Consider the following 22,238-nt stretch of genomic DNA (forward strand, 5'->3'; position numbering starts at 1 on the left):
GTCCTGTTTCTTTTTCTAAATTAGGGATTTTGGTCAATATACCCGTGCGCGTCTTTTATATATGAATACAATTGTTATAACTATTTACAAGTAAATCCTTAGTTATCTACTGTGTACACAGTAGTTACTGTTATATACGCAGTTAAGAATATCGTAGATCCGAGGAATCGCCTTGGCGTCAGCTTATCGGACGCGTCTATCTCCAACTTCACCCAAACTCATCATGGAGGGTCGTCCTTCTAAAAGAGTACGCAGATCCAAGGATGAGACAGTGAGACGGTCAGCTCCAATCATTATCCCAGATAGCTCCAGTCCGATTGAATCACCCTTCGACCTCTCTTCCCGCCCTAAACCCTCTTACTCTCGTGACACAACGCCAACTCGACTTCCCTCCTCCTCCCCTTCTCCGAATAAAACGACCAAGCCATCGCCAAAACTAGAGTCAAAATCCAAGTCCCTGCATAGCTTCTTCGCGCCCGCCACTGAGGGACAACGATGGGCTACACAAAAGATCGAGAAGCAGTCCCTGCCGTCAGTCCAGGAGACAGTGGATGTGGATTTAATTGAGGATGACTACGACTCCTACGATGAAATATTTACACAGCACCTGGCTAATGAGCGAGCTGGGACGGACCTGGCGGCCGTAAGCTCCCGGAGTCGGCCTGCGCCAAAGCCTAAACCCCCAGTGAAACCTCGGAAAACGACAAAAAAGTTCCTCTTAACCACAGACCCTGGACATCCTGCTGCGAAGGAACCGCTGGCGCAGGCAGAACCTGATCGTCGACCATGGGCCCAGCGGTTCGCTCCGGCTAGTCTAGGCGAATTGGCTGTTCACAAGAAAAAGGTGTCGGATGTACAGCATTGGCTGGAAGGTGCCTTTGCTGGAAGGCGCTCTGAGGTGAGTCCTTCGGTCAATTTGAGGATCATTTGGATTTGACATCTGGTTCTGACAACACACAGAGACTACTCGTGCTACGGGGCCCGGCAGGAAGTGGGAAGACAACCACCATATCTCTACTCTCTGACTCAATCGGATATGATATAATCGAGTGGAAGAACCCACCGGTATCGGAATTTGGAGCTCACGGTTATCAATCCGTGAGTGCTCATTTCGAAGAGTTTCTTGGACGGGGTGATAAGTTTGGAGGCCTTGACCTCGAAAGTGCCAGCGAACTCGATCAACAGAAGCACGGGAAACACCGAGACCGGCGAATCCTGCTCATTGAGGAGTTTCCAACTGTGCTTGGTCGGGCGTCCTCCGCTCTCACATCGTTTCGGACTTCTCTTCAACAATATTTGGCTGCCTCTGCGACTAGTCATGCGAGCAGTCCTGGATCGAATCACCCGCCCATCGTGATCATTGTGTCGGAGACCTTGTTGGCATCTGCCTCCTCGATCTCAGATAACCTGACAGTTCATCGGTTGCTGGGACCAACGATTTACAATCACCCGGGGACCACGATATTGGATTTTAATAGCATTGCTCCCACTTTTATGCACAAGGCTTTGCGGTCTATCTTGGATAAAGAAGCGCAGACCTCTCGACGTGTCCAGATACCTGGACCTGGAGTCATTGACCGAATCTCTGAAATCGGCGATATTCGCAGCGCGATTTCATCTCTCGAGTTCCTCTGTCTCAAAGGTGATGAGGAGGGAAGATGGGGAGGTCGCGTGGTCAAGACGAGGAAGGCCCGAAGCGAGGTGGCTTTGACAGCGATGGAGAAAGAGTCTCTCAAGATGATCACACAGAGAGAGGCCAGTCTGGGCATGTTTCACGCCGTTGGAAAAATCATATACAACAAACGTATGGATCCCAGTTTGATTGTGGACGATGTTGAGATCCTCCCACCACCGCCCAGTTACCTGCTTCACCGTCATCGGCCGAAAGCTTCGCAGGTATTGGTCAACGAACTAGTCGACGAGACCGGGACCGACGTTTCAACATTCATTAGCGCTCTCCATGAGAATTACGTACCATCTTGCGATGGGGATGATTTCACGGATTGCCTGGATGATTGTATTCAGGCACTCTCCGATAGCGATATCCTCAGCGCGGAACGCCGACCAGGGCAAGGTGCACGCGCGGGGATAGGAACTGGAATCACATCTTTCGGCAGCGGCGTAGATGTGCTCCGCCAAGAGGACATGAGTTTCCAGGTTGCAGCACGAGGTCTTTTGTTTGCCCTTCCATACCCGGTCAATAGACGAGTTGGGTCTGGGAGTGGACGAAGCCGCGCGGGCGATGCCTACAAGATGTTCTACCCGGCATCTCTGCGGTTATGGAGAGAATCTGAGGAAATCGAGGGCTTAATTGATTCATGGGCGAATCAATTGCTCGACCCTTTCGCGCAGCAACATCTCTCACGGACTGACGCTGATCTCACGGGTGTCAGTGGCTGGAAGAGTCTCCAGGTGGGAAGATCGGCATCAACCAACTCAGACAATACAGAACATAGCCCGAGTGTGGCCACGATGATGCCCCGTCATGATCTATTGCTTTACCAGCTGCCCTACATGGCTGCCATTCGGCGCCAGGACCCGGGTTGTTGGCAGTTGGATAAAATCACCAGCATTCGCACGAATAGTCTTCGCAACGATGACATGGAGGACATGGAGGAGCGTGCAACACGAACATCGCGCGTGTATCAACCTAGCAGTGGTGTTGGATCCAGGCCATCCCAGAACGAAGAGAAATTGATCCTCAGCGACGATGATATTGTCGATTGAGGGGGGAGCTGGGATTAGTTGCGTAAAATAGTCGAATCTGGAGAATCAAATTTGAAGCAGTCAACCAAACAAGCAGACATTGTATATTGAGTCTTGTACCTACACTGTAGTATGTACAGTATGTACAGTATGTACACAGTCCGTGGGCAATCGTCGATCCCCGTGATTCACATCTTATCGGATCCCATTCCCCACAGCTTTCTTTCTTTCCACGTCGCCTTGTACAGTTGCCTGCAACAATTGATTCATTTTCCCAGGTAATAATCCTAATTTCCCCCTTGTCTCTCTCCAAATCACCCACTGACGCTCTTAGAGACAGGTAGAATGCTCAATGACCGTGAACCCTCGAAACGAGGACTCAACGATTCCTATCTGCGATCTCGTGTCAATGTGAACCTTCCAGAAGAAACAATTGCATCAGATACCCCATCTCAGTATCGAAACCCCAAGGACAAGCGTGATTACTCTCAAGTGAAGAAAGATGCGGGACTCGTTGCGGCCGTCGCCCATGCGACAGTGCCCAGCTGGACAAACATGATTCTGATGGTCTCTCTTATATTTGGAGGCTGCTGCGCAAATGTGGGTGTCTAGGCATCCGTAGCTCGAATGCTGTGTAAGCCGGGTCTAATGTTATGTTTAGGTCTTCGCGCTGGAAGCAATCATCAAGTAAGTCAAGCGGCCACATCAATAACAACATGCAAGCTAACTAGTCTTCTTTCAGAGAACAGCCTGCCGCCGGTGAGGACTGCCATCATCTCGGGTCATATCGCATAACCTAACATAACCCTTCCATACAGGCCTCCTGATAACATTCGCCCAATTCGTGATTTGCGCACTCTTCACCCTTCCAAGCTTCTTCTCCCTCCCGGCCGGACCACGAGCCCTGTTTATCCAACCCCGTGCTGTCCCACTGCGATCATGGGTGGTATATACCGCGTATTTTGTGAGCGTCAACCTCCTTAACAACTGGGCCTTCGCGTACAAGATCTCCGTACCACTGCACATAATCCTGCGGTCTGCAGGCCCCGTGGCATCAATGGTGATTGGCTACCTGTACAATGGCAAGCGCTATTCTCGTGGCCAGATCACCTCGGTAGCAATGCTGACCGTGGGCGTGGCAGCGGCGGCCATGGCTGACGCACAAGCTAAGGGGGTGTCGATGCACGCCGACTCCGATTCCACGGATACAATGACGACGGTGACAGGCTTCACGATCCTCGTCCTGGCAATGGTCCTCTCTGCATTTCAAGGAATCTATGCGGACCGCCTGTATGCGACTTACGGCAGGGATCACTGGAAAGAGGCGCTATTCTACTCGCATGCTCTTTCTTTGCCGCTTTTCTTGACGAGTTATCCGCAGCTGCTGGATCAGTGGCGGGTGGTGGCCTCGTCGCCTTCACTGCTGTCACATATGAACTTAGAGTCATGGTCCGGTGGGGTGTCGGGTGTGCTTAAGGGTACCCCCTCCTTGCTGGGGTGGATCTGTCAGAATGAGTCGGTGCAAGCTTCCCTGGGGAGAATGCCTATTCAGGTGGCGTATCTGGCCATGAATGCATTGACGCAGTATCTGTGCATTCGCGGTGTCCACCTGCTGTCGGCAAAGTCTTCGTCATTGACAGTCACTATCTTTTTGAATATCCGCAAGCTGGTTTCACTGCTCCTGTCCATCTACCTATTTGGCAATGACTTGGCCGGGGGTGTCCTGTTAGGGGCGGCTTTGGTGTTCGTTGGGGGTGGTTTATATGGCTTCGAGGGTGCGCGCCTACGGAGCGTGGCCAAAAAGACCGAGTGAAGCCGCACATTCATGTACGAGTCACGATTTTTGCATCTAGACGTCTATGCATCTGTACAGCTTGTCCTTTCCCACATCGTCTTTTGAGCCCATTTCCAATCAGTATGTTACATATTTATTTACATCGGCGAGCAAGCTACGGATATCGCGTGTGATGGGTGGAAGGAAAAGAGATATCGATATCATGTGCGGCTCGCGATAATTGTACATAAATTCAGATAGAAGCAACATACTCATCCTGCAGAATGAGTAGAAAAGCACCAGGCATGATGCAGAATCAGAATCCCCCAGGTTTCCCCCAAGCCGGTCCGAGAAGCACAATGAAAAACGCCATCTATAAAACTTCGCCCACGATCTTGGCGGCTTCTTTGTATGTTTCCAATAGCCGCTCGCATTTCTCTCTCTCGGCCTTGATGCCATCGTCCTCGTAAAGGAGCTCGCTGAAAAGGTCTTCTTTATAAAGTTCGCTCACAAGTCTGTTCTGCACCACATCCTTGCAGTGGTTGACAAGTAGATGCATGACAGCTTTGGGGACCTGGTCTGCGATGGTCTCTCGTACAATATTAAAGTAGGACGAAATGAGACGGCGAATGAGCTCGGTTTCAAGCATCTCACGATCCGTGAGTGCGGGCTCGGTGTTCTCATGGGGCTGTAAGAATCGCAAGTCAATCAAGTGCACCGAATAAGACATCGACGCATGGGAAGAAATCTGGCAGTACTTACGAAAACAGATGCTTCATCACCGTATTCAGGTGCAGTATACTCATCAACAGGCATAATAGGAGCCCGAGCCTCAGCACGGCGGATGCTCTGGCTGATACTTGGCTCGCTAGCATGTGGCCCTTGTCGATTGGCGTTCATACCTGCTGGTGGAATGGCTGTGTTATGAGTGCCTTCCTTGCCGAAGAAGTAGTTCAGGAACGAGTCTCGGGCATTGTTGGAAGATCCCCCAAACGCAGCCGCATGGCTAGAATGGGCGCCATTTAAAGTGGCGGCAATTCCATTGTCGCCATTGCGGCCAACGTGAGGAGACATGCTCCGCGAGCCCTTCGTTGACTGGCTTCGGAGAGGGAGATTTTGCTTGTCCGCATATTCTTCTTCGTCGATAGCCCCCGTAGTGCCGTTAGGAGCGCCCAATTCCTTTTGGCGTCGCTTCTCGCGCTTCCGCTTTTCCTCTGCCAACACGGCCTTCCTTTCTTCGTCTTGTTTGTTCTGGATGATTGAAGACATCGCAGCTGCGGCACCGAGGAAGTTCGGGTGGTTGGTGTTAATGTAGGCTCTCTGAATGGAGATCAAAGACTCCACGTAGCTCGAGCAGGGGCCCAGGCGTTCACGAAGGAGATCAGACACAACCTCAATCAATTTCCCTTGAAGGCGGGGGAACCGCAAGAGTTCTTGGTTCCCGCATGTGTGGCAGATTTTAATGAGCTCTTCATAGACCAGCTCCACGCACCGCTGACTGGGGGATTCAAGCAGTTTGATCTGTGGTTTGACCAGCAGATCGAAAGCCAGCTCCGGGACAAACAGGCTGGGTCGAGGGCCTGTCGAGTTTCGAATAGCCGTTCGGATGTCCGAGACAGTCAGGTTATGGGTCGGATCAATGGTTTCCAATGAATTTCCGAAAACAGAGTTGAAGATATAGTAAATCCTTGCTCCACCGCATAGTTCTTTGGTAGAGATCTCCGAGGAAGTTCCATCGATAGATGAGATGAACGAGGCGGCGAATCTAGTCATTTGTTGAAGAATCAATGACCCACGGTGTTCTTCGCCACTGAATTGCTTGTTTCCGTAGCTGGCCAACTCTTGCTGAGTTTGACCCATCAAAGTGTTCAGCCGGGCTTTGATATCTGGTAACCGATCCCGAATGTGCGACATCAGGGTTGTGTTCAGGGTCTTAGCCAAAAAGTGCGTACCGCAACGGTTGGCCATGTTCCGATAAGCTGGGTGATGCCGGAAGAACTCAGACTCTGCGCGCAATGCCTCGGAAAGCGCCTTGCCAGATTGAATATCTTGCTGGGACCGGTTGACGACGCCAATGAATCCGAGCTTGAGGGGATACACACGCCCAGAAAGAATGTCCATCGCATTGGTGCCATGGTCCATGAGATCCAGCTTTGACAGAACGCCAATCGTCCGACGGCCCATAGGATCAACTTGACGAGCGAGCTTCAGTGCCTCGGAATTAACCAGATCGACATTAGCCGGAGAGACCGCAAGAATTATGCTATTCGGTTTTGCGATATATTCCAGAATCAGAGTACGTGTTTGTTTCTCGATGTCGGTCGGCTGATCACCAATGGGCACCTTTGTCAATCCTGGCAGATCTACCAGTGTAAGGTTGAGCACATGGGGCGAGAAGATCTTGAGATTGATTGGTTGTCGGTTGATGCCCTTGTTGCTTCCTGCGATCCTTGCCGTTTCCGCTTCGATCTCTTGCTTCACTTGCAAAAAGTCATCGAATTTGCGCCCCGGGAGATGGTGGAATTCGGCCCATTCGTGTTGACCGGCAACACTAGCAGCAGTGTGGGGGATATGGATCTCATCGGTTGCTGGCTTATCATCACGTTCACTGGGTACGTTGATAAGTTGGAGGATCAGCGGCCGTCTGGTGACAATTCCGCTACCTCTTGGTAGAAAATCCCTTCCAACTATATTCTCTAGGACCGAGGACTTCCCGGATGACTGGGAACCAACAACGACCTGAGGAGGTGAGGATTAGTTATGGTTGACCAAGCATTGAATGTGAATTCCCTCTCCAACTCCAAAGAGCTCTCTGCCGGATCAGACTTACGATTTGGGGCAAATCCAAGGAATCATTCCCAATGGTATTGAAGACCAGATCCTGTAACTTGTTCACTGTCACGAGCAGATCCTCGCCCAGTGATGCCATGGCGTAGTTTGGCAATCAAAGCAGTTTCAAGAGTTGCGATCCACACAAGGGACTGATAGTACTCAGAGTGAAAGAGTGAAAAGATAAAAGAAAGGTACGCGCAAATTGAAGTCGCGAGCGTACGGTCACCGGATCCCTGCAGAGGCCTAAGTACACTGTCTCGAGAACCCCAACACTGTTTATGGCCAATTTTCGGCACACGTGATGCTGACATAATCAGATTCCGAGGCCATGACGTCGATGATTCGTTGACTCTTCCCAAGGTCTTTTACGCAGTAACTCGCATATACGGAGATGTCTCTGTAGATGAAGACATGCAGACTTCCTATTTATACTGACATGTAGGCATATACCTAATCTCATGCTACATTCTCTTGACTCTATACATCCTTTCTATGGCTGGTCTCGATTGAATTTGCTGAGGTAAAGAACAGTGCAAGCCCACCTATGTTTCAATGATACATAGTAAATCTAGTTTGACAAAGAATAGAATATTCTATTGCTCTGGCGCATTTTGCTAGGGGCTCAGAGTACAGATGTATGATCCACTCACTCGTCCAGGCGAACATAGTTGGCAGGGAATAGACCTTGCTTGCCATTGTACACGCCGAGCCACCAGTCATCATCCGGAAATTCCTAGAGAGTCGGTTAGTTCTGCAGGGCAATAGATCGGGTAAGACAATAGATATATGTCCGACTTACCACGTTTGAGATCTGCACGCCTTCAGGGAACCCAATTTCGTTGTCTTCGGCGGCTTCATAATCATACAGAGCCGTAGCAGTGATACCTTTAGAACCCGAAGAAGCAGCGGCCGGCGGTGCAGCCGCAGGAGTGGGAGTGGCTGGGACAGGAGCAGCAGGTTCTGGCTCTGCTTCAAATTGATGGGAACCAGCTGATGGTTCATGTGACACGAGTTCTTTGTCTTCCACAATTTCCACGTAATTGGCAGGGAAGAGACCACGCTCACCGAGAGTGTTGACACCCACCCACCAATCTTGGTCTACCATCTCGATATCGGTCACATACTCTCCCTCTCGCAATTCAATCTCATTGTCCTCGGCCTTTTCATAGTCATACTGGACCTGGGCCCGAGGTCCGGCCCGGGTTTGTCCAGGCTGCTGCTGCTCATGAGCGGAGGCTTCGGCCGCAGCACGACCGAGGTCGTGAGAATCATCTTCAAGATCCCTCTCGTCTGGAACAGCTTCCTGCAGGCTCTGAATGGGCATAACAGGAGGGGGAGACTGCTGTTCTTCGTGGGCGTCGGTAACGCGGTCGGCAACGCTGTGGCCAACTGGCATCGCAATTTGGATCGGCGAGCTCTCACGCACCGGTGGGGTTGGAGGTGTCGGGGAACGAGGCTGCGGTGGGGGAGTAGGAAGAGCCTGCTGGGCATCATGCTCAGGCTCCGACTCGGTGGTCCCAGATGACAGGCCCGGCACAGGGATCGGGCGACTGGCCTGCGGAACTGGGGGAGCCGGGGGCGCGAACGGCGCCGGCGCGTCATGAGAGAATTGGTCACGAATATCACTCACATGAGACTGTGGCTTATCCTCTTCGTGGTCATGGGCTTTTGCATCGGCAGGCTGCTCAGGAAGAAGTGATCTTTCCTGTGCAGTTTGAACGGGGGCCCATGACTTGCCCGCATACGAGCTCTTCCACTCGCCCTGGCCACTAGGTTGGCTCTGGATCGCGGTAGGGGCAGGGCCGGGAGTTGGCGTAGGCTTTGCACCTCCGGATGGCGGGATCTCTCCACGCTCCCTAGCCTTACGCTCGGCCCAGATCTGAGCAGGTGTTTTGCCCCCCTCGTCGGCGAAAGTGCGGCTCGCGGCACCAATCTGGGCGCTCGAGCTTGGCTTGGGCTCAAGACCGATTGGCAGCGGTGGTTTAGTTCCTGGAAATGATGGGGTAGAGCCAAATTTGTTGGCAACCTTGGGTTTTGGTAGGTTGGTCAAGCGCTCCGCTGCACTGGAGGGTGCAGGTCGTTCGGGCAACGTGGTTGAGGGTTGATTGACTGTGGGATTTGAGACGTGGCCATCAGTGCCCTCTGGCTTCTGTGCTCTGGTTCGAATGGCAGCAATGTCAACTTTGCCAACGGGCTCATATGACCCCTTGACAATCGCCGGGCGCTCGTCTTTCAACTGACCAGACTCGGCAGCTTGCCTCCGAATTGCAGCAATGTCGACTTTACCTACCGGCTGGTAACCACCTCTAACCAGATCCCCAGAATCATCCGAGACAGCAGCGGGGGATTGACGACTGGCCGTGGGGTTCGCCTTGAGTTCTTGTAGATTCACTCTGGTGGGCTGGTAAGCGGGTTGAACCTTTTCCAACTGGGTGCGAGTCACTGGAGGGGCATCTGCGCCCCATCCATCATCATCCACGTGGCTAGCTCTTGAAGATGCGGGAGGCACTCGGGGAGCGGGACTTGAGGAAATTCCCCCAGATCGAGTTGGCGTGAAAGCAGGCTTGCTGGCCACGGCAGGCCGGGGGCTGGGGCCGGCGCAGAGGCCTCGCCTGCTGAATACTTGGAGCCGGAGGAATCTGCGACTCGCTGGATTATTCCTTCGGGGGTTAGATCCCCATCCGCTCGAGCTGTGACCTGTACATGGTATCCCTACGCAGTTAAGTCAGTCTCGCCGCAGCAGTGGCGTTGAATGGGAACTCCTCACATGCAGGAACTTGGAAACTGTAGCCAAGTGGCTAGTGAAATAACCCTTTGTTCGTTCTGGTACACCCTCTCCGCACCACCCGACCAGTACGTTCTTGGGAAGTCGAGTGTTCGGGTCTGTGACCTTAACGAAGGCGAATTGCACCCGTCCTTCGGAGAATTCCTCGATGAGATCGGCCAATTCACCCTCTGGCAGTGATACATGTCAATGGAAAATGGCATGCCAATTAGGTAATAGGATCACTGACCTCCAGTGCTCTGAACTTTGAGGACACTCTCCTTGCTTCCGTCTTGCTGGAAAGCACTAACAAGCGGGGTAGATACCGAAAAGACAGCCCATTGACCATAAGTCGGAGAACCTTCATTTCCAGATGTGAGTGGTGCATTTACCACTGTCTGGTAGCTTTTCGATATCGAGGGGCCATTGGATGAGAGATTGAGAGAAGCCATGACTTCCGGCGGGGATAGGGAAGGGGAAGCTTGTCAAGTTTGGCGTCCACGTGGGATAGGTTGGGTGCCTTTTTTTTGTTGAGGTTTTACAATATCTGTGTCTCATGCATAAGCTGTCAGCATCGATGAGTCAAAGCCAAGCATATAGTTGTACGCAGTTGTGCCACCCATCGTAGATTGCCAGATAGGAGAAGAGACGGGAGAGGGAGTTGACATAGGTCCATGTAAACACCGACCTTTCGAGGAACAAAAGCAAGGACGAATGCTTCAAGACAGAGAAGAATCTCGCAGATACCGAGGCGACTATGAAAGGGAAAATATGAGAATAATCAAGGGAATCGATGAAGCCTGAAGGTGGAGAGAGAGTAAGGGAATCATGGTCGCCTAGGGGAAATGGTATGTATTACGATACATAGTACACAGCCCGTTTTGAAGCCAAATGGATTGGAACTCTTGTTAGCCTCACAAGTAAGAAAAGCATTAAGAAGAGAGAAATAGATCAATCGAAGTATTATAAGAGTAGTAGCTCATTACAGGAAAAATATGAAACTGGTGATAGTAGAACCCTCCTAGATACAGTCAAATAGGTAACTTACGTACGCAGTACAGTTACATACTAACGATGTGTCCATTGGAGATCTTAGTTACGTGGGCGATCTTACGTATTTCCACACGTGAGGTACGAGCTCACGTGCCCTAAGAGGCTAAGACCAAGATACGTAGCCCAGCGGGCGATCTGGACCTTCTCTTCCCCCCTTCCCCACCTCATCTCTCACCGGAAAGCTTGAACCTCGAGTGCACACTTTGGGGTTTGTAATATTTTTTTTTTCGTTTTTTTCGTTTCTCTCGTTGTTTTGTTCTGTTTTTTTCTCTACTCCCTTACTTATTCTTTTTCTACTTCAGCTTTCTTTTGCTTCTTCCTCCATATTCGGGACTGATCGTGCCTCTTTGTCTCCAATTGGATTTAAATTTCTCATTAGTCTTCAAGGCTCCAAATTTCCCCTCTCTTTGTTTGATTTGCAACTCATATTATATACTGTACACACAATACCAAGGGGGTACAACAGTCATGGGACCCCCTCAAGCCGACCTCAGTTCCAATCGGAATGCCAACGCATCTGCCGATTCCAATGAATCAGTCATTTCACCTTCGGGTCACAACGGTTTCGTGGATTCTCCTCTAGATGAAAAGCCCAATGTGCTAGACCAGCCTACAGAAGATATTTTACCCAGAGATCGACAACAGAAGACTGCCACGTATGATTACGCCTATGAGAAGTCCATGAGTCACGCCGAGTCAAGACTCTTCTATCAACATCATCAGCTGGCCGCACGGAACGACAATACCTTGCCTTCGAGTCCTGTGGCCCCAACTCGTCCATCAATTGACACCCACTCCGACGAATCACTGGTCGACGTACCGGATTCGATGATTGCTCAAAGTCGAATCTCACACGAAGGGTCTATGGTCGTAGAGTCCGATTCCTCAACACTACATCTGCAGTCGGTCGATGGTCCTGACAACGACCACAGTGCCTACTACCTTGGAGATCATGAAGATGAGGCGAATGAATCTGCTCGGAACCAGGCAGTACATCTGAACTCTGTGCATGGGCAGGGACCACACTCGGCGGTGCCGGGAAGTCTGCTGGGCGCCGGTGTGGGGATCAAAGGGCCTCAGGTTGCCAGTGGATTCGCATCTAGCAGTGATGCTGTGACGTCTGAGTTAAACGCTATCTACGGCAAAATCAAACATCTGCTTGATCGGCGAGCCCACTACATGGACCTCTCTTTACAGGGACCCGGAGATGATCCCAAGAACCAACCGGACTGGAAGATCTATCCGCCCCCTCCGGAACCAGCTTGGGATGATGGCAAGGAGTATCAACCTGGCAATGCCAGTGGTCCATCTGACCTTGGAGGAAAGAAGAGGAAGATGGGTCAAGACATTGGCGAGGATTTTGACATGGAAGAATTGCTCCCCCTGCCCGAGGAATCGACCTGGACGTATCGACTGGATGGTAACAGCGTGTACCAGGTATTCGAGTCCGAGGCCGCTGCTGATGAGCAAAAGCCCATCGTCCAGATTCCCTCTTTGCGCGATTTCTATATGGATCTTGATGCCGTCGTGGATGTGTCGACCGATGGACCTGCTAAGAGCTTTGCATTCAAGCGGCTTTCGTATTTGGAGGGCAAGTTCCAACTGTATGCGCTACTCAATGAATATCAGGAGATGGCGGACAGCAAGAAGGTTCCCCACAGGGACTTCTATAACGTGCGGAAAGTGGATACCCACGTTCATCATTCCGCTTGCATGAATCAGAAGCACCTTCTTCGCTTCATCAAGAGCAAAATGAGAAAGTCCCCGGATGAAGTCGTCCTTTTCCGAGATGGAAAACATTTGACCTTGAGAGAGGTTTTTGAGAGTATCAATTTGACTGCTTATGACCTGAGTATCGATACATTGGATATGCACGTAGGTTTCTCACCACGTCCTTCAAACCCCTCTTCTTTTTTCGTGATCCAGAGATGAAGATACAATCTAGTTGCACCATCTTCGCCTTGCCTATCTTGTCTTACTCCTACTCTTGATCCTACACTTTCGATGCCACTCATTTTACTACTGCTGACTGAATCCATAGGCACATACTGACTCTTTCCACCGATTCGACAAATTCAATTTGAAGTATAATCCAGTCGGGGAATCTCGGCTGCGTGAAATCTTCCTCAAGACAGACAACTACATCAAAGGTCGTTACCTGGCAGAGATTACCAAGGAAGTGATCTCGGATTTAGAATCCAGCAAATACCAGATGGTTGAATGGCGCATCTCGATATACGGTCGTTCCATCCAAGAATGGGACAAGCTTGCGGCCTGGGTGGTGGACAATAAGCTGTTCTCGCCCAATGTTCGCTGGCTTATTCAAGTCCCGCGACTCTATGATGTGTACAAATCAAGCGGCATGATGGAGAACTTTGAGCAGGTGATCACCAATGTCTTCCAGCCCTTGTTTGAAGTGACTAAAGACCCTTCGAGTCACCCGAAACTCCATATCTTCCTCCAGCGAGTGGTTGGGTTTGACAGTGTGGATGACGAGAGCAAGCCCGAGCGCCGGCTGTATAGGAAATATCCTATCCCCCGAGAATGGAACACCAAACAGAATCCGCCTTACACATACTGGTTATACTTCATGTTTGCCAACATCGCTTCCCTGAACAATTGGCGGAAATGCCGAGGATTCAACACTTTTGTTCTTCGGCCTCATTGTGGAGAAGCAGGCGACCCGGATCATCTGGCTGTCGGCTTCCTTTGTTGCCACAGCATCAGTCACGGTATCCTGCTGCGCAAAGTACCTCTCTTGCAGTACCTCTACTATCTGGATCAAATTGGCATTGCTATGTCACCACTCAGTAACAATGCTTTATTCCTCACGTATGACAAGAACCCCTGCGCGAGTTTTTTCAAGCGAGGACTTAATGTGTCCTTGTCTACCGATGATCCATTGCAGTTTGCCTTCACAAAGGAGCCTCTCATTGAGGAATACTCAGTTGCAGCACAGATCTATAAATTCAGTGCGGTCGATATGTGTGAACTCGCCAAACATTCGGTTGACCAAAGTGGATTTGAGCTTTCTCTCAAGGAAAGATGGCTTGGCTCGGGTTGTTCTTTGCCGGGAGTTGCTGGTAACAATGTTGCCAAAAGCAATGTGCCCGATATACGCGAAGCGTTCCGATACGAGACTCTGCTCGCAGAATTGTCCTTGTCAGTTTCTCAGAATCGCTTTAGGCTTATGCATTCAGCGCTGACCACATATCGTCTTTAGGATTGAACGATACTCTGAGAGCAACGGGACTGAAGAGCAGAGGATTTCGATTCCAGGTCCACCAGCGGAAGCAAAGGCTTCAAACCACGGTGAATATGCCACGTCGATCCGGAACGATCAAAATCATACATTAGACTGACTTGGACTCGCCTAATTCCAGATCACCCTACAGTCAACCCTAGACCGCAGTCTGAGTTGCGCTCAAGTTCCATAGACGCTATGGATACTTCACAGAAAGATCTTCAACCCACAAACCAGATGGCCACGTCCCCATCGACTCCATCCACACACCTCGCCCGGTCGCCTCGTATTTCCACGGGTGAGTTCTCGTTACCTGGTAGCAGCACTGCGCTTGGGACAGGTGTAGGAGGTGCAGATGGATCGCCAGAGCAGAAAATCTTCCCGGGAATCGTCCATGAGAGGGCCCGAAAGGGAAATATGCATCAGTAGGATGTGTGGCTTGTGCTTGCTACATGTCATCTTCGCAATGGGTGGGAGTTGGCAATCATGCCATTGCCTGGAGGAGTTGAAACAGATTATGGGGCAACTTCGGTAGACAATAGTACTTATCATTTTCAATCAGGTCGAGAGGGAGCCATTTACCACATTGATGTACTAATAGCCTCCTTGTAGCGAAAAAGCCAGGAAACCATAATCGAGTGTATTGAGGATTATCAATCCCCTACGTAGAATCTCCAGAACCAACCCCGCTACAGTTGAGACAAAACAGTGTGCAGTCACCCATATCACTCATTGAACACCAATTCACGCTACTCAATAATGAAACAAACAGATGAATCTTCGAGGTACGCCTCATATTGCCCAACTGCCCTTTCGTTCTGGGTGTCCCCAGCCTTCAAGGTTGGTTTCATCTTCGGCCATGCCAGGCTCTTGCCTGGCCCATTCCTGGATGTATAGACGGAGGGCTTTCCATCGTGCGCACGCGTTCGCGATATTGCCATCTTCGGGGGCAACGATATAGCCTCTGGCATCAGTGCGCAAGTCATCCCGACGAAGATCCTCGACGGAAATGCATGAGATCCGGCTGAGCTCGTAATCATAATAACGGGCCAGGCAAGGGTACCCCAGTGATAGATAGTTATAAATTTGGGTCACAAATCCATCATGGAATTCGGATTTGATGATCTTCTGGAGATTAGGACTCACGGGATTTGGGGAACTATGACTCCCAGGGGAGGCTGCGAGACGATTCAGCTGGGTGTGCGACGGGGATGGGCTGAGCCCCATGCCGATGCCAGCCCCATCGACACGAGGCATGGGAGTTACAATTCCTGGCAGCAGACCCTGTACTTCCCGGTCTTGCCCTTCGTCTTTGCGGCAGGTACCCATCCAGAGACCAACACCCTTCACTTTCCCTCGGTCAGGGGCTGCACACCACAGACCATCACAGTCATGGCAAATGTCATGTGCGCCATAGGAGACCGCATCGGTGCTTCTGTATTCACACATCGTTCCCTCGGGCGAAACGCTTTGAGGAAGGACAATGTCATTCCCATGCATAGGTGGGCTCTTGCCATTCCTATTTCGCTCGGGTGAACACTCTCGTTGCCCAGATGCAATCATGGCCCGAAGTCTCATCTCGGCTTCTTCCTTATGGTGGCGCATGTACTCTAGTTCCCAGGATAGATCTGCCGAAGACTGTCGTCGAGACTTGACATGATAATAATCCATTTGAGAGAGCGTGTCTTCCGCCAGGTCCCTATCATCTTCGTCGATGGCGAAATGATCAACAGGCTCATACACCTGCTCGTTGGGGAAGGCAGCCAGAGTTTGTTCCTTTAGCTGCTCCTGTGCGGACCGAGCTGCAAGCGAGAGCAGATAGTCTGAAATCTCGCCGTTGCCGTTCCCACGGCGTAGCTTGCTCGAGTATAGACCCTGCGTGGGCTTATTAGATGACCCAGGTGGCGAAGTGCATGCCGAATGCGAACTAGAGTTATCTGAGTCTTCGCTGCTATTAGAGGGGATTGACGGGAGATCTGGGACTCGGAATGAGTGTCTGCGAGCGTTCTGTCGGCGTAGAAGATTTGAATATGAGAATTGAGAGTCAGGTATCAGACTTGTGGACGCATGCGAAGATATATCTGGCCAGGAAGTTGTGTCTGGGCAAATCACTTGGTGCTTTGCAGGAGATCTTGTGACATCGTGCAGTGAGGAATGTGAGACAGACCCTCCTTGTCGGACCGAGCGAGTGTCGGTTTCTATGAGGTTCGGTTTGAACCTTCTTGGGGCCCCCGGTGCCTCTCTAGAAAAAGAAGATGTGCTCTCGCGTAACTCAGAAGCGGAATGAGTCCTTCTATGACTGGTTTTGCTTGTTTCCACTGGTTCAGGTAGAAACCTTCTGGGCGGCGGGTGTTCCCTTAAAGCTTTCGGACTAGTTTCGCCATTTGGTGGAGAGGTTTGGTCTCCCCCAGTTGGAGCTGACTGTTGTTCCTTGGAGTTTCGTGATAGGGTCTCGATTGGCTGGGCCGGAAACCTTCGAGGGGCCGTAGGTAATGAGATCTCGCTTTGGGATTCCGCAGACTCGCGCGGCTGGTGTCGATCATCCGAGAATTTCGACTGACCCTCGTAGGGGGGAATCAAATATTGCATGGGTCTGTATTCCTCTGATCGACAATTCTTAGTGCCATCCTCCGTAGGGGAAGCCTGCGAATTCCACTGGGCTTCTAGAGACTGATGGCCCATTGTTTGGCCCTTTAACTCAGCACACCTCTAGACCATGCTCGTCTCTGAAAATCAACGGAATGATGGGAGACATATCATTTTCAATAAGGCGGTGGGAAGGCACCAACGCTTTGTCTTATCGCTGTTAATGACGAGGGTGACGGAGCATGCGGGGTCGAAAAAGCGGTCTCGCGTCAGAACAAAGATTGGGAGCTTATCTGTGATCTGACTTGTGGCCTTTCGTTGGAATGAGACGGATTATTATGGAGAGAAAAGCTTGCTCAAATGACAAGAAACTCGTCAGAGAGAGAGAGAGATCAGGTTTCAAGGAAAAATAAGAAATGAAGTTGACGAGGATTGTTAAGATCAAGACTGCATAGTTATGCCATGGGGAAAAGTCCACATAAGTTGTAATTACATGTCACGTAATTTATCAAGACTAAATCTACCTACTTTCCCATATGAACTATGCACACATCAATGTCTTGTCACGTCATCCATGACATAATCTCCGTCACATCTTACCATACGCGATAACGGGAAAATCGCGATAAGATCGAGTCGCGACTTTTCCTTCTGCAACACTTACTACTCACTCATATCCTCCTACTTTAAGCCAGAAATGGACTCAATATCCAAGCGGAAACTTAATGAGACCGAAGGGGATCAGCAAATTGAGTCGGTCTCCAAGCAACGGAAGGTAATCGGACCCTGTCTACCCCCGTCTCAGGATGCGGCCCACACCATGAACAGCAAGACTGGCAGTGACAGTGATGACGACGACGACGACGATGATGATTTTGGCCCAAGTCTTCCTCCGTCTGCTCCATTGGAAGATTTTACGCAACCAGAGCCTAAGATTACCAATACAGCGGATGTGCCCAGCTCGGAGGAAAAGGAAAGCCAGCGAGATCAATGGATGCTGCAACCTCCTACCCATTCCGATTGGGCTTCCAAGGTCGACCCCACACAGCTACGAAACCGCAAGTTCAATACAGGCAAAGCCGCTTCGGCGCCCAAACACATGGATTCTTCATGGGTCGAAACTCCAGAGGAGCGCATGAGGCGGCTACAGGATGCAGTCATGGGCGTTAGTTCTTCCACACACCAGGCCACGAATCAGGTTGGTTCTTCAAAGACAAAATTGGTGGCAGAGAAAATTCAGAAGTACAAGGTAAGCTTTGGACTACGCATTTCAATGTTATTTGTTACCTTGTCTATCCTTTCTTGGTTCGTCTGACATCCTGTTGTAGGACATAACTGGAAAGGCGGCTCGCCTGGAAACTTCAGGTCAGGCTCAAAAAGAGGACGATGATCCAAGTGGGCGTGCATTCGATCGCGAGAAGGACATGGCAGTTTCATCGAAGATATCTAATGCCCAGCGCCGGGAAATGGTAAAAAAGGCTGCGGATTATAGCACACGGTTCACGCAAGGAAACTTCCTATGAATCATTCAATTACTTTACCACTTCATGTGGTAATCGATACATCTTCATAGCAGGCTCTGAAACCAGCTCAGACTTGGATATATGTACCTGAGATGGCTTCAAGTGATCGTAGTATCGTCATCGTCAACATCTATCAGATTTCAAGATCTATCACCCTGCTCTTCATTGTCGCTGATTGCATCAAGATCGGCAATGACATCCTCCGGCTTCATATCTGCACTTCTAACAGGACTTTGATTTCATCAGAACCAACAAAGTGCTCAAATTCCTTCGCATCTTGCACCTCAAAGTCAAACCTTGAGTCCTTGATGTACAAAGATACAGCATCAACTCTTCGATGGTGCGGAACTCCAAAGAGCCAGGGCCATAGTGGCGGGATATCGCACGCGGTGTTGAACAGAGTTTCCACCCCAGCGCCCGTTGCTGGGCAAGGAAGAATGTTGGAGGGATCCAGGACTGGTCGAACGGACCGGGACTGGCCACAGATCGGTGTCAAGCATTTTCATCATAGTATTTAAACGACAAACATCTCCATCATTAGCTAGCACTACCGGCCTTAGTTCCCCCAGGATCACCAGCCTCTGTTGCTGAGCGTTACTTTATCCACTTTGTTTAAACGCCAGTCGCAGTCCGTAGGTAGCGATGATTAAGTATCTCATATATATCGCGACGCTGTTAGTATAGAGATATGTCAGTTATTGCCCACCCTCGATGTTTCAGTGTAGCAGCCTAGCAGCGTAATCTCTTTATACCCCGCGCTCTGTGCACTCTCCTCTTCTTCCACTCTTCTCCTTCTGAACAACCACAATTTTACTTCAGTAACAGAACCTCCCACGCACTTCGTTGACGTTTGCTTTGTTCCTGCTGACAGGCATTGCCTCGTCTCTGTATCCTGGCGGCCTGGCCTATCCACAGACCACGCGCCTCGAGCGAAACTGGTCGATGGGAAGGCTTCGATTGCAATGGGTACAGGTCCTGAAAGCGGCTGCTGGACGGCGTCGAATGACTTCGTAAAGTGTTAGAGGAATCAGGAGACGGTTTTCGAGGTGTATCATTAACAGGCACGTTGGTGGGTTTAGCGTATGATCGGCTAGAGGCATCTCAACAACGCTTGCACTGTGTAAGGAGGAAAGCCTAATGGAAATGGATGGAGTAGATGGTCCTTCCTTATCCTTCTCTTCCCTAGTCCTTCTCTCCCTAGTCCATCATCATCAGTCGCTACTGGAATATCATGTGCTTCACAGTAATTCATCCAGGTATTGATCCACTAAGTAGCCTCTTTAGAGGTTATGAGCCTTTTCTGCCGGGCGGTCCGAATCCGGCAATATTCCTACTGAGCATCCGATTGGTTGAACCTGACCCACAGTTAGCACACCCCGCACCAATCCAAGGAACGACCTCAATTTACTCCGTACTGTGTACATCATGGCTGACGATACAGCCAACACGGGCATGGGCGCGTCAGCTGATCAACGACAGTCTATGTACCCAGCACCGCAGCAACTACGACCCGATGAGAATTCCCCAAACGCCGATGACAACGACCGCAATGTCTACATCACGCAGGGAACGAATTTGCCAGATATTGTTACGGGGTCCTCTCTGGACCTCGGGTCGAGTTCTGATAGAGACGGAGCTCGATGTTGTCATTTCACACAATGCCCACGTCGACGAGATTACCATGGATGACTACTTTACCCGAAACCTTCGAAACGGCCACCTTGCAGCAGCGGCTCAACCCCATTCCACGACATCTTCCATGGTGATTTCATTTACTCTTCGGACGTGAATCGAATCATCACCGCTTTCTTCTGTATCGACCAGGCCCACCGACACCAGTGGTCTCACCACGAGTCGGAGAACTTTCCCGAAGGACTAACCCAGGCAACATGGCAAGACTTCAAGGATTGAATCCTTCTGTTTATCCGAGGCGGAAGAAGTACCAAAGTTGACATCGCGGAACTCTACCACTCCGCGCGTCAACTACCCGACCAAGATCCCAATGCGTTCAGCGCATACCTTGCCTCCATCGAGGACCCGAAATGCAAGCCCGAGATATCGAAATACGGAAGCAGATCACGACTGGACTAGGATCGAACAACATCAATTCCTCCAACAACACGACCAATAGCCTCCCTCGGGTGGAGTCTGATAGAGACGTCTCTTGGCGAGACTTTGATGTCTTTGTCTCTATTGGTCGTGTTGTTGGAGGAATTGATGTTGTTCGATCCTAGTTCAGTCGCGATCTGCTTCCGTATTTCGATTTCTCAGGCTTGCTGTTACGGGGTTCCCCTCTTGGGACCCTCACATCACTTAGCGCTCAGGCCTTGTGTGATCGTCCGGCCCCACACGTCACCGAAGACGTGGCCCCGGGATGATCTTGGATGGTACTCCGGATTATCATGGATCTGAATCCTGATGATCATCGGCCTTTCATCATCCTAGGACTCGGGCCTCGCATTATCTTGTTTTATCACAGTTGATCTTTGATTGTCTATCGATTTCATTATGTTACTTGGAGGATCGCCAGATTGTCTATGAGAGATTTATCATGTTTTTATGAGGGAATTCCCTCATCATCGTCATTGTGTTGCCACTGAGTTATACTGTCTATTGTTGTTAAATACTTCGCCTTGGAGAGCGCCATGGGAACTCTCCAAGATTCAGTCTCGTTATCGATTGAATAATACTGTTATCTGAACCATACATCTTATCTGTCTTACCTAGCCATCAGCTTGTTTATACTAGCTGCCCCTTAACATTCTGGATCTTCTTTTCTGGCTACCTGAGAAGACAAGATGTCCACCCGAAACCTTCGAAACGGTCGCCGCATCTCAGGACCGAGCCTGACCGCAGCAGCCCAACCTCGCTCCACGAGCACCTCATCGAGACCCTCCCAGAGGAGTCAGCCCACTCCTCCGGCACCTCTGCCTCCTTCGGAGACTCAAAACGAACCCCTCTCCGAAGACCTTCACTCCCCAGGAGACCGAACAGCAACACCTCTCGAACTAGTTCATCTTCGCGTACCGTGTACGCGAACTGGAGCATCAGCTCGAACTGCAAGTGTTAAGGGGTAGCTAGTAGAAACAAGCTGATGGCTAGGTAAGACAGATAAGATGTATGGTTCAGATAACAGTATTATTCAATCGATAACGAGACTGAATCTTGGAGAGTTCCCATGGCGCTCTCCAAGGCGAAGTATTTAACAACAATAGACAGTATAACTCAGTGGCAACACAATGACGATGATGAGGGAATTCCCTCATAAAAACATGATAAATCTCTCATAGACAATCTGGCGATCCTCCAAGTGACATTTGTAAGATCCAAAAATATCAAGACACGTTAACGGACAGACGCCTGCGGACTGACGTGACATAAAGATACAAGACAAGTGAACCGTAACGTTCATAGATTGACGCGGACGGACTGAGGATTGCGGAATCTCACCAAACACAGCACATGAAGTGCAAAGATAAATAGGAGTCAAATCCCCCAGGGGAATTAGTTTTAGCATCACTACTATCATCAAGTTCTTGCAACACAATCAAACTTACTTGACTCCACCATCTTTCTTCCACATTCTTCCTAAGAACCTTTCCTCCCAAACATCTTCACCGCCACCATTCCTTCCTCTGCCATAATCCTCGAGGTTATGAGCCCGGCAAAATTCCTGCTTCAGCAATAGACCCATATCATCCATATCGACTTGCTGAACTACGTCTTGGAATTTGTTTCACCAGACATACGCCATCA

At 50.3% G+C, this 22,238-nt stretch overlaps 8 protein-coding genes across 8 annotated transcripts; 5 read left to right on the forward strand and 3 right to left on the reverse strand.

The window, feature by feature from the left end:
- Window positions 1-223: 223 nt before the first annotated feature.
- N7515_005226 (uncharacterized protein) lies at window positions 224-2,727 on the forward strand (the record flags this gene model as incomplete). Its single annotated transcript, XM_056665970.1, has 2 exons — window positions 224-898; window positions 961-2,727. 2 exons carry the CDS (start codon window positions 224-226, stop codon window positions 2,725-2,727), a joined length of 2,442 nt encoding a protein of 813 aa, XP_056519566.1.
- Window positions 2,728-3,051: 324 nt separating this feature from the next.
- Window positions 3,052-4,519, forward strand: N7515_005227 (uncharacterized protein; the record flags this gene model as incomplete). The annotated part of the gene is made up of 4 exons (XM_056665971.1): window positions 3,052-3,306; window positions 3,368-3,393; window positions 3,449-3,465; window positions 3,525-4,519. 4 exons carry the CDS (start codon window positions 3,052-3,054, stop codon window positions 4,517-4,519), a joined length of 1,293 nt encoding a protein of 430 aa, XP_056519567.1.
- A 334-nt stretch (window positions 4,520-4,853) lies between these two features.
- Window positions 4,854-7,409, reverse strand: N7515_005228 (dynamin-related GTPase DNM1; the record flags this gene model as incomplete). Its single annotated transcript, XM_056665972.1, has 3 exons — window positions 4,854-5,168; window positions 5,243-7,219; window positions 7,311-7,409. The coding sequence occupies 3 exons, from the start codon at window positions 7,407-7,409 to the stop codon at window positions 4,854-4,856; spliced, it is 2,391 nt and encodes a 796-aa protein (XP_056519568.1).
- Window positions 7,410-7,958: 549 nt separating this feature from the next.
- N7515_005229 (putative actin binding protein) lies at window positions 7,959-10,528 on the reverse strand (the record flags this gene model as incomplete). The annotated part of the gene is made up of 4 exons (XM_056665973.1): window positions 7,959-8,045; window positions 8,112-10,024; window positions 10,073-10,267; window positions 10,327-10,528. 4 exons carry the CDS (start codon window positions 10,526-10,528, stop codon window positions 7,959-7,961), a joined length of 2,397 nt encoding a protein of 798 aa, XP_056519569.1.
- Window positions 10,529-11,597: 1,069 nt separating this feature from the next.
- N7515_005230 (uncharacterized protein) lies at window positions 11,598-14,802 on the forward strand (the record flags this gene model as incomplete). Its single annotated transcript, XM_056665974.1, has 4 exons — window positions 11,598-13,004; window positions 13,171-14,291; window positions 14,353-14,441; window positions 14,513-14,802. The coding sequence occupies 4 exons, from the start codon at window positions 11,598-11,600 to the stop codon at window positions 14,800-14,802; spliced, it is 2,907 nt and encodes a 968-aa protein (XP_056519570.1).
- A 363-nt stretch (window positions 14,803-15,165) lies between these two features.
- N7515_005231 (uncharacterized protein) lies at window positions 15,166-17,055 on the reverse strand (the record flags this gene model as incomplete). Its single annotated transcript, XM_056665975.1, has 1 exon — window positions 15,166-17,055. The coding sequence occupies one exon, from the start codon at window positions 17,053-17,055 to the stop codon at window positions 15,166-15,168; it is 1,890 nt and encodes a 629-aa protein (XP_056519571.1).
- A 601-nt stretch (window positions 17,056-17,656) lies between these two features.
- Window positions 17,657-18,482, forward strand: N7515_005232 (GPALPP motifs-containing protein 1; the record flags this gene model as incomplete). The annotated part of the gene is made up of 2 exons (XM_056665976.1): window positions 17,657-18,208; window positions 18,288-18,482. The coding sequence occupies 2 exons, from the start codon at window positions 17,657-17,659 to the stop codon at window positions 18,480-18,482; spliced, it is 747 nt and encodes a 248-aa protein (XP_056519572.1).
- A 1,425-nt stretch (window positions 18,483-19,907) lies between these two features.
- N7515_005233 (uncharacterized protein) lies at window positions 19,908-20,393 on the forward strand (the record flags this gene model as incomplete). Its single annotated transcript, XM_056665977.1, has 2 exons — window positions 19,908-20,095; window positions 20,210-20,393. 2 exons carry the CDS (start codon window positions 19,908-19,910, stop codon window positions 20,391-20,393), a joined length of 372 nt encoding a protein of 123 aa, XP_056519573.1.
- Window positions 20,394-22,238: the final 1,845 nt, after the last annotated feature.

The sequence above is a fragment of the Penicillium bovifimosum genome (assembly GCF_028826915.1).
Source record: "Penicillium bovifimosum strain IBT 22155 chromosome Unknown utg000005l_segment0_segment0, whole genome shotgun sequence".
Taxonomy (NCBI): Eukaryota; Fungi; Ascomycota; class Eurotiomycetes; order Eurotiales; family Aspergillaceae; genus Penicillium; species Penicillium bovifimosum.